Raw genomic sequence first — 11,228 nt, 5'->3', positions numbered from 1 at the left:
TAACCACAATGCCTTGGTCATCCTGCAAGCTCCTCTGTCTGATTTATATTCAGTACAATCTTCTTTCAGAAGAACGCAGTATCCTTTTTGCTTTGGAATAATGGGGAAAAAATGGGATCAGAATTCCTTGAAGTAATTAGCTGAGCTTTCATGGGAGCAGGGCATTTTTCTCTGGACCACATGAGGTGAAATCACTTTATGATTTCATATGAGGGAGTATGGATGCCAGACTGCACATATAAAGCCCAGATAAGAAAGCACATGACACTTACAGAGGGAGAGAAAAAGCAATTTTCTTGGACAAGGAAAATCTCTGGGGAGTCTACCCAGTGCCTCTGACTACTTGGTATTACAAAACGGGACCATGTAAGGGTTCCCTCACATGTCTCCAAGCAGTGCAGAAACACAAATGTAGCTACAGGGAGCAGATCCACCATTTTTTCCAAGAGGAGCTGTGCAGGACAGGAGAGCTATGAGAGAGCAGGGCTTTATTTGCTGTCATAATCAGTCCCTCTGGGGCTCTGGTACAGCAACTTTTTGAAGCATACAAGGACTACTGGCTTCACAACAGCCACATGGGGCAGGGAGAGAGGGGAAGGGACCCGGCAGTCCTACCCCTGCCAGTGCCAGAGGAGGAGGAGGCAGCTCTCCATGACAGGCTGCCCAGGCGCAGGAGCCAGGACATACGACTTAAATACAATCATGATGCAGTTGAGTGGATCACAGGAGCAGCAGCAGATTGCTCCCATCTTTCGTTGCTGAGCACGGCTGTGGTCATAGCAGACAAGGTTTCACTTGTCTAGCATTTCCACATCACTCATCCCCAATGGTGGTCCCGACCATTGACCCCTTGCCTGCTGCCCACAGCCCCTGCCCTCTTCTCACAGAAGCCATCCTTATAGCTCCCCACTACCAAAACTTTTCCACGCTAGCTCTGAATAGTTTTACTTTTCTCCTGCAACTGGTGCTCAAATGCTGTCAGTGTGTTTGCTGTGTCTTGGCTGTTGTCATAGCACTAGGGAACGTTTTTCATGGGAGTGGAAGAAATTTGTGCGTAGGAGGTGCTTGGCACTTGTCCAGAAGAAAAACCGATCATTGCCATTGCCTTCTCCATGGTGTTTTGCAAACTCCCAGCGCTATGCAGTGTCCCTCTCCAGGAACCAGCTGTCGTGTTTCTCAGCTCAGTACTGATGGGGATTTCCTCCTGTCCTCCAGGTGAAGGGACCAGGGGTTGGCCTGCTCGGTTGCTCCAAAGGTGCTGATCTGTGTCTCACCATGGCCGCCTTCCTGAAGAACATCACGGCCGTTGTTTCCCTCAACGGCCCTGTGGCCGTTACGATTTACCCTCTCTGTTACAAGGATAAAACCATTCCCGCTTTGCCCATCGATGAACAACAGGTCAAAATCGTTGACTCCAATCTTCTTGATTATTCCGACATCCCTGCTGATGCCTTCCAAGCCCCTGGCAACCAAAGCCTGATCCCACTAGAGAAAACTGAGGCACAGTTACTGTTCATTGTTGGGCAAGATGACCATGTTGTTAAAAGTGAGTATTACGCTACTGAAGCCTGCAAGCTTTTGCAGGCTCAAGGGAAGGAAAATTTTCAGATTCTCTCCTACCCTGGAACAGGGCACTGCTTTGACCCTCCCTTTTTCCCTTTGTACTCCATAGGAAGCCATCCCATTTTTCACAAGCGGGCAGTCCTGGGTGGGGAGCTCAGGGCTTATTCTAAAGCTCAGGCTCATTCTTGGCCACGGATCCAGGCTTTTTTCAACAGGTATTTAAATGACAACTAATGTGCAAGAAAGACGCCGCTCTTAATGACCTAACCTGGCGGATGCTTTCAGACTTGCCAGGTCAAAACTTGTTCACAGTTGCACTAGTACAGCTGCAGTATCTTCCACCGCTTTGCACATCTGTAACTCAGAAAAGAGCTGCGTTTGCCTTTTCTGGTTTTCCCTGAACTTGCTTGGGTAAGTGTCAAGAAAAGGAATGGCAAACAGGTTTGCATTAGCCATTGATAAAACTGGTCACGTGCAAAATGCACAGTTACATTTCTTAGGTGGTTTCTATTCTTCCAAATGCCTGGCAGTACTTCACATATCACTGTGGTCTCTACATGCATATCTCATCCTCAGCTTTAAAGCAATCTACTGTAAAGCAACGCCTCTCAAATGCTGATTTTGGACCAGGGTTTTCACCACTCTTGTGGTGAAAGTCTCACCGTAAACGGAAATGTCTCTGATCTCTGTGCTGCTGGAAGTGTGCAGGAATGGATGTTATAGCCAGGATGCTGGGGTGACTCCGGTTAAGCCTCAGGAAGGGTTGCTGGCCCTCTGTACCACCTCTCTGTCCTCTCCTCAGAGGAAGTGCTCTGGCTCGTCGATACTTCTGGCCCCAAGATGTCACGCAAAAAGCCATTCTGCTAAATGTACAGCCATTGTGATCTTCTCCCACATGATGTGGAACTTTTTCAGCTTTGTTGTTAGGGTGAGAATTGTAATAAAGAGACTGAGATTTGAAAGCCATGGAGTCATTTGCCGGGCTTGGGTTAGAAGCAGGGATCTTTGCATCTTGAACACTCTCACCTCAGGGTGGAGCAGGGGGCCTATGGGTGGAAGGCCCTGAGGACCTCCTGCCCCACCTTGGCAAAACAGCCACACTCACCCCAGCACACTGGCATGTGATGAACTGCCACCAGCATCCCTGTTTTGTCCCCCTCTAGCGTGGCAGGAGCCATCATCCTTTTGGTTTCTGGAGAGTTTCCCACCACCCTGCTGAAGCAGCTGTCCTGGATGTCCCCAGGCTGTGGGTGTCCTCCTGGCCAGCCTGGAACTCTGGGACAGAGCTTAGAGCTGTCAGCTGCCTCTCAGCCCTGTCCTGTTTTCTGCACCTGGGTGTCCTCACTGTGGCACCACAGCCTTTCCCTGCCTGGCAGGTTTTGTAATGGATGGTATCCGCACGCTGGCTGATGCTGGGTAAAGCACTCTATCTGGGCATGGGCAAGAAGAGCAGGTGACAGAGCAGGAGAGATGGGGTGACAGGAGCCTTGGGGCAGGCTGTGGTCATGCCAGCTGATGTCATCTGGTAAGAGGTGCAAGACTGCAAGTCCCAGGGGATGCCAGGAGAGCGGCGCTGGGATCATGGGATTGTCTCTGCCCTGAGATGCTCCGCGGCCACAGCCCCCTGCACCCACACTAGCACAGGGCCACACCAGCCCCTTTGGAAAGTCCCCACCAGTAAGGTGGGCTCCCATCCCATATGAGCTTCTGCAGAACATCTTTCCCCGGGGGGGTAGGTGGGGCCTGAGCCCTGAACGAGCTCCCTTTGTGCCCCGTCTCGCTGGCTTGGAGCCCCCCAGAGGCTGAGCACAAGATCCCCCTGGGACGACTCCTAGCAGTTCCTGCTGCTGCAGAACATCTCTCCACATGCATTGGCATGGGACAGGAGCTGGGACAGAGGGGAGTGGAAAGGAGCTCTGTGCCAGAGCCTGCCATGCTGCCTTACGCCTGTCCCTGTGCCGGCAGCTGGTCACACATGACAACGCCCTGCTGGGTTCAGGATCATGTCACAGGGGTGGCCTTTCTCGGGGCAGCAGCCCATGCTGGTGGCAGGAGCAAGCTGCCAAAATGCTGCCAGGCTGTGTTGCCAATTGCCTGCAAGTCTGCAGGCAGCACAGCTGTAGCCTTTTCCAAAGGGAGCCTGGAGCCTGACCGAGTTCAGGAGGTGAAAGACAAGAGCCTGTGAGAGAAGCCCAGGGTGGAGAGCTGCACCTGCACCTGGCCTGGGTCCGGTCCTGCAAAGTAACCAGCAGGCCTGGTTCGGAGAACTGCCCCCGCAGCAGGTAAGCACGCTGCCTGTCAGCAAGTGTCTGCGCAGAGCTGCCACCCTTCACAGCTACCCCACAGTGCCACGCTGCCAGCTGTGCCGATCCCGCCCTGCCGTGGGTGCTGACAGGGCTGCAGCAACGACTCCAGGCAGCCTGGATGTCTCCCAGCATGGTGCGGGCCCACACAGCTCCCGCCGCAATTCCCCTCCCCTCGCCTGTGTGTGGGAGGCAGGGAGCAGCATTTGAAGACGAAGCCTCAGCCTGGACGCAGACACAGTGAAGGCAGCAACCAGGGGCCATGTGGCACGTCGCCGCCCGCTCCCTGTCCCGGGCCAGCTCCCGCGCCTGGCAGAAGCAGCTGCCCCGGCCCAGCCCCGCACCCGCAGCCCCGCAGCGTCGCGGCCCTGCATGGACGCCTGGGATGGCATCCGCCCGCGGCCTCTCCGCCATGGCCCCCTCCATCCGCCTCTCGCCCGCCGCCCGCAGCCTCTTCGACGAGCCGCTGGCCATCGCCGTGCAGGGCCTGGGCCCGCGGCAGCAGGTCACGCTGCGGGCGTCCTTGCGGGACGAGGCGGGTGAGCTCTTCCAGGCCCGCGCCCGCTACCAGGCGGGGGACGACGGGGAGCTGGACCTGGCCCGCTGCCCCGCGCTGCCGGGCGGCAGCTTCTCCGGCCTGGAGCCCATGGGGCTGCTCTGGGCTTTGCAGCCCCAGAAGCCTTTCCGGTATATGCTGAAGAAGGATGTGCAGAGCCCCTTCGTTGTGCAGCTGGAGGTGTTCGAGGGCCACGGGGAGCCCCCCGGGCGGCTCCTGGCGCAGGCACAGCATGAGCGGGCGTTCCTGCGGGATGGCGTGCGGAGAGTCCCGGTGCGAGAGGGGAGGATCCGGGCGACGCTTTTCGTGCCCCCCGGTGAGTACTGGCTGCAGCCATCCTGTTTTCCCTAAACCAATGTTCTGTCAGTGCAAACTGTTCCATGACTTCTGTAAAGAGGAGTCTGTGAAAGCCCCTGTCCTTGCCTCCCTGCCTCCCTCCCCGTACCACCAACCAACCTGACCTGATTGTTCCCAATTCACCTGGCCGTGCGGGCACCAGGACATGGTTGCAGGAACAGGCAGAATAACCCTTCTTGCTTGAGATTGAGATTACAAATGTGGAGAAAAGCACAACAAGTGCGGAGTGAGTGTGCCTGGAGGGCCACTGGAGATGAGAAGCTGCAGAAGAAAGTGGTGGAGAGGGGCTCTGTGCCAGTCCTTGACAGTCCTCCTCACTGAGAGGGTCTGGGGGATCCTCCCTCTCCCCCCAGCACAGTAACAAGTAACTATATGGTGACCACGGTCCACCATGTTGGGGGTCCTCTGGGCATCATCAATTCATGAAAGGGGGAAGAGGGGGGACTCAAGAACACTTACAGGGATGAAACCTTTCCAGCAGGAAAAGGCAGTCATTTAATTGCTCTGAAAAAGGTGCAAGTACCTTTCTGAGGTATAAGAGTTGCCCAAGACAATCCCAGGCTGCGGCATCTTCTCGGCACCTACACGGAGATTTCGCTGCCAGAGTCCATGGTGACGAGGGCTGAGGCTCAGCATCCCAACAGCAGCAAGGTCAGGGCTCCCTCGCTTGCCTCACCTCTATGCCTACCTGCTGACTGGGAGACAGAAGCAGCCAGCTGCATACATTTTGTATCTAAAATGTCCTGCTTTCCCTGAGATAAGGCACTTAAAGTAAGCCAAATATTGCTGCGTTTCCCCCGTGTCCCCTGACCCGCTCCTTTTGTGTGTGTTTTAAAATGATAGGCCCTTGCTGTACTCTCTGGTGCTTTGAATTGTTTCCTAGGCACAGGACGGAAGGCATTCATTCTCATCCTGCTCTCACCACAGCTGATGGTCAGCTTAGAAAGACTGTAGGCTTGCTCTGTAGTCAGTATTTCTGCTACACGGAGAGATGTTTTGCCACCATGATTTCACCACACTCAAATTGTCCTGCACTGAGATACCCCCATTGTGATTTTCTGTTCTTGGGAGTGCTCTCTTACAGTACATCTCCACATGTGGATTCAGGAGCTGGATACTCTGAAACAAACAACCTAAGGCCATGTAAACTCTACAGCTCAAAGGGCTTTTGCTATAGTACTGTCCCACATCCCCTGTGCACCACCGCAGCCTTATTCACTGTTACCACCTTTTCTGTGCATGTTCAGTGCAAGCCCACAGAGACCTGTGACACTCAGCTGAGCCATGGGCCACAGATAACTGCACTCCTGGCCTCTGAGGTACACAGCCACTGCTCTGAATGCCCACCTTCTATGGAGAGCCAGTAGATGTGCTGTTGCGAGCATGCTGACAGTGGCAGAAGGAAGAGCACAGTATCATTGTGGATGGTAAGGCTCTCCTTGTCCCAGGGTAGAGGGTGAGCAGATGCTATGCGCTTCATTCTCCTCCATGACCCCCAGCAGCATGTTCCCACCTTCCACAGGATGCACAGGCCACCATGGTGCAGGGTGTGAGACCATGGCAGGAGACATCCCTGAAGAGTGGAAGGCATGAGCACACTCAGTGGCTCTCCTGAAGCCAAGAGCAGGGATGAGCTGGGTGGGCATCCACTCCTCAACATGGCCAGGGGCACCTTCTTTGGCCTGGGGCCTGTGGAGCTTTCCTGGACCCTGTGGTCCCAAACCCCATCAGGCTGTAGGAATGCAACATGCAGAACACCCTCTATCCTTGCACTGGGTGGACAGGAGCAGGATTTTCACAGGATGAGGAAAAGAGGATCCTGGGGCAAGAAGGGGAGATCCAAACAACGATCTTCCAATCACACAGTGAGATACCCATGGCATCCTATGCCGAATTTGATACTGGTCACAGTCAGAGACATGATTCCCAAAGATGAAGTGCTGGCTGGGTGGATCCCACTTTTCAAGGGATCCCAAACATTCAAAAGACACAATACAAACACAAATGCTTACCGTTTCTAGTTTAATAATATTACATCTATCAAATCATGATATCTTGAGGATTTTTACAGTGCCAGGTAAAGTGGGCATTGTTACAGGGCTGCTTACAGGGAGAAGAGAAGCTGGGACAAGACACCTTCTCCGAACAGTCCCTGTCTGTTGGCCCTAAGGACAAATAGAAATACTGCCAATACTTAAAACAAATAAGGGTTTGCACCTTACCTAAGATGTTCTGCTCCTCAGCCTTTTTTATCTCTGCAAGACACTCTAGGGGTTTTTTCAGCTGCTGACACCACACAGCTGAATGATTAATCATGTCCTTTCCCCAAAAGATGACTTTCTGCAGTTCCTGTTGTGTACCTGGTTTGGTGCTTTCTAAACCAGAAAAACATTTAAATGAGTAATTTCAGGCAATACTGCTCTTCATCTTGTTTGCTCCAGGAGAAGATGCCTTTCCAGGGGTCATTGACATACATGGACTTGGAGGAGGTCTTTTTGAGCAGAGAGCCAGCCTGCTGGCCAATCATGGGTTTGCCACACTGGCTCTGGCTTATTATCAATACGAGGACCTGCCCCAGCAGCCAACTGAACTCCACCTGGAATATTTTGAAGAAGCAGTGAACTATATGCTGCAGCACCCACAGGTAGGACCACCCTCCCTGTCCCTCTGGGTTCCCCTGGGAGTGCTTCTTCTGCAAAGTGCCTGTCACTTTGCCTGAGTTATCGCTGGAGGAAGCTGCTGAAATACTCACCTGGCTCCATCTGCCAGGAATTTGGGTGCCTGAGCTCTAGGAAAAAGGAAGGGTCAAACACATATGCACTAGAAAAGCAGAGGATGGGTACCATTCATGTACCATTATCTGGAGTGACAGAGATGGTGTCTGAGACATAACAAGGTAGTGAGGTTGTGGAAGACAGAGACATGCATTTTTCAAAGCAGCATTCATGAATTGTCACCACATGCCCCCATATGAACCCTTAGTCTAAATAATACAAAGTAAAAAAAAAATTGCTGGTATCTAGCTGTGGTGGATTGATCTTGGCTGGCTGTCAGATACCCACCAAGCTGCCCTCTCACTCCCCTTCATCAACAGGAGAGGCAGAGAAATTAAGATAAAAAATCTCATGGGTCAAGGTAAGGACAGGGAGAAAACTCACCAATTATCATCACGGGCAAAACAGACTGACTTAGGGAAGATTAATTTCATTTATTGCCAGTAAATAACAGAGTAGCATAGTGAGAAATAAGAACAAAACTAAAACCACATTCTGTTCCCCGTCCTGTCCCTCCTCCATCTCTGGGCAGCAGTGGGTCTGTTTTGGAGCTGGCTGAAACTGCCTCTGTCCAACATGGGGGCAACCCCTGCCCTCTCCTCACAGAAGCCATCCTTATAGCTCCCCACTACCAAAACTTTTCCACGCTAGCTCTGAATAGTTTTACTTTTCTCCTGCAACTGGTGCTCAAATGCTGTCAGTGTGTTTGCTGTGTCTTGGCTGTTGTCATAGCACTAGGGAACGTTTTTCATGGGAGTGGAAGAAATTTGTGCGTAGGAGGTGCTTGGCACTTGTCCAGAAGAAAAACCGATCATTGCCATTGCCTTCTCCATGGTGTTTTGCAAACTCCCAGCGCTACGCAGTGTCCCTCTCCAGGAACCAGCTGTCGTGTTTCTCAGCTCAGTACTGATGGGGATTTCCTCCTGTCCTCCAGGTGAAGGGACCAGGGGTTGGCCTGCTCGGTTGCTCCAAAGGTGCTGATCTGTGTCTCACCATGGCCGCCTTCCTGAAGAACATCACGGCCGTTGTTTCCCTCAACGGCCCTGTGGCCGTTACGATTTACCCTCTCTGTTACAAGGATAAAACCATCCCCGCTTTGCCCATCGATGAACAACAGGTCAAAATCGTTGACTCCAATCTTCTTGATTATTCCGACATCCCTGCTGATGCCTTCCAAGCCCCTGGCAACCAAAGCCTGATCCCACTAGAGAAAACTGAGGCACAGTTACTGTTCATTGTTGGGCAAGATGACCATGTTGTTAAAAGTGAGTATTACGCTACTGAAGCCTGCAAGCTTTTGCAGGCTCAAGGGAAGGAAAATTTTCAGATTCTCTCCTACCCTGGAACAGGGCACTGCTTTGACCCTCCCTTTTTCCCTTTGTACTCCATAGGAAGCCATCCCATTTTTCACAAGCGGGCAGTCCTGGGTGGGGAGCTCAGGGCTTATTCTAAAGCTCAGGCTCATTCTTGGCCACGGATCCAGGCTTTTTTCAACAGGTATTTAAATGACAACTAATGTGCAAGAAAGACGCAGCTCTTAATGACCTAACCTGGCGGATGCTTTCAGACTTGCCAGGTCAAAACTTGTTCACAGTTGCACCAGTACAGCTGCAGTATCTTCCACCGCTTTGCACATCTGTAACTCAGAAAAGAGCTGCGTTTGCCTTTTCTGGTTTTCCCTGAACTTGCTTGGGTAAGTGTCAAGAAAAGGAATGGCAAACAGGTTTGCATTAGCCATTGATAAAACTGGTCACGTGCAAAATGCACAGTTACATTTCTTAGGTGGTTTCTGTTCTTCCAAATGCCTGGCAGTACTTCACATATCACTGTGGTCTCTACATGCATACCTCATCCTCAGCTTTAAAGCAATCTACTGTAAAGCAACGCCTCTCAAATGCTGATTTTGGACCAGGGTTTTCACCACTCTTGTGGTGAAAGTCTCATTGTAAACGGAAATGTCTCTGATCTCTGTGCTGCTGGAAGTGTGCAGGAATGGATGTTACAGCCAGGATGCTGGGGTGACTCCGGTTAAGCCTCAGGAAGGGTTGCTGGCCCTCTGTACCACCTCTCTGTCCTCTCCTCAGAGGAAGTGCTCTGGCTCGTCGATACTTCTGGCCCCAAGATGTCACACAAAAAGCCATTCTGCTAAATGTACAGCCATTGTGATCTTCTCCCACATGATGTGGAACTTTTTCAGCTTTGTTATTAGGGTGAGAATTGTAATAAAGAGACTGAGATTTGAAAGCCATGGAGTCATTTGCCGGGCTTGGGTTAGAAGCAGGGATCTTTGCATCTTGAACACTCACACCTCAGGGTGGAACTTGTACCAGCTTGGGAACAGGGGCTGCCCAGGTGGTGCGAGGATACTAGAGAAGACTGACACACAGTTCCCTTACCATCTCCCTTCCATTGCTCTTGGGGCACCAAGCCTCCTGGGCCCTTTCCCTTAGCATCTGATCCAACATATGGTCAAGGTGGTGCTCAAATCCAGCACCGCAAGGCAACGAGTGTTGCTCTCAACACCATAAATTGCCACACATTTAGAGCTGGGTGCCAGACGACATGCCCTAATGCAAGATGACAAAGCATCTCACCTGTTCAGGAGAGACGGAGCAATCTCCAGGTGGGACAGAAGACTACTGAGGCTCTGCGCAATACTTTTAACCACTTAGTATTTGAAAATAGGACAATGCTGAGGATTCCCTCAGATGTTTCCACTTATTTCACACCACTAAGTCAGGCATGTGGAGCTCTGAGCAAGAGACACCTCTACCTGCATCTCCCAGGAAGATTTGGTGTGCCTGAGGAAGCGACTCTGCCTTTGCAATTCCCTTTAGAGCAAAAGATCCAGCTCTGGGTAAGACAGACAGAATGGCTTTAGTAAAGCCTTGTGCAACCCATTAGTGGGAGAACCAGATGTTTCTTAACCTGCTTAAAGAATCTGTGACAGCACCCCTCCCTCATGCCTCCCACACCCTGTACCACCCTCCCAATCCATCCGTCTGGGCAGGTGCCAGGGCTGGGCAGAGCCTGATGGAGACATAACCTGCCTTGCCCAGGCCTTGGGGCAACCAGCGCGGAGGAAGAGGCTGCAAGAAGACATGTAGCAGTGCTGGGCTGGCGCTGGGTTGGCTTCTCCCCGCCGTGGCTGGGGCTGGGGCTGGCTCCGGCCCCTCGGCTGAGCGACACAGCACGGCACGGCCCTGCATGCAGGGCTGCTGCTGGCGGGCTGGGACCCCCGCCTGCCCGGGCCACCATGGTGTCGTGGTGTAACCCCGGCCGGCAGCCAAGCACCACGCAGCCGCTTGCTCACTCCCCCCCCAACCCAGAGGGATGGGGAGGAGAATCGAAAGGGGATGTAAAACGCAGGGGTTGAGATAAGAACAGTTGAACGGGTAAAGCAAAAGCCGCGCACGCAGAGCAGCAAAGCAAAGCAAGGAATTCATTCCCCACTTCCCACGGGCAGGCAGGTGTTCGGCCACCCCCGGGGAAGCCGGGCTGTGCCGTGTGTAATGGTTACTTAGGAAGGCAAATGCCATAATGCCAGATGTCCCCCCCTTCCTTCTTCTTCCCCCAGTTCATATACTCAGCATGATGCCGTATGGAATATCCCTTTGGCTAGCTTGGGCCACCTGTCCTGGCTGTGTCCCCTCCCAGTCTCCTCCGACCCTCCAG

At 52.6% G+C, this 11,228-nt stretch overlaps 2 protein-coding genes across 2 annotated transcripts; both read left to right on the top strand.

Annotated features, from left to right (window-relative positions):
* Positions 1-1,191: 1,191 nt before the first annotated feature.
* Positions 1,192-1,804, top strand: LOC121091118 (putative acyl-coenzyme A thioesterase 6; the record flags this gene model as incomplete). The annotated part of the gene is made up of 1 exon (XM_040600369.1): positions 1,192-1,804. A coding segment is annotated over one exon (606 nt), but the record flags the coding sequence as incomplete, so codon positions are not given.
* Positions 1,805-3,995: 2,191 nt separating this feature from the next.
* Positions 3,996-9,797, top strand: LOC121091605 (acyl-coenzyme A thioesterase 5-like). Its single transcript, XM_040601599.1, has 3 exons — positions 3,996-4,738; positions 7,221-7,423; positions 8,488-9,797. The coding sequence occupies exons 1-3, from the start codon at positions 4,129-4,131 to the stop codon at positions 9,067-9,069; spliced, it is 1,395 nt and encodes a 464-aa protein (XP_040457533.1). The 5' UTR covers positions 3,996-4,128; the 3' UTR covers positions 9,070-9,797.
* Positions 9,798-11,228: the final 1,431 nt, after the last annotated feature.

The sequence above is a fragment of the Falco naumanni genome, chromosome 7 (genome assembly GCF_017639655.2).
Source record: "Falco naumanni isolate bFalNau1 chromosome 7, bFalNau1.pat, whole genome shotgun sequence".
NCBI classification, from domain to species: Eukaryota; Metazoa; Chordata; class Aves; order Falconiformes; family Falconidae; genus Falco; species Falco naumanni.
The sequence above is the reverse complement of the archived record's forward strand: the minus strand, read 5'-3'. Positions and strand labels throughout refer to the sequence as shown.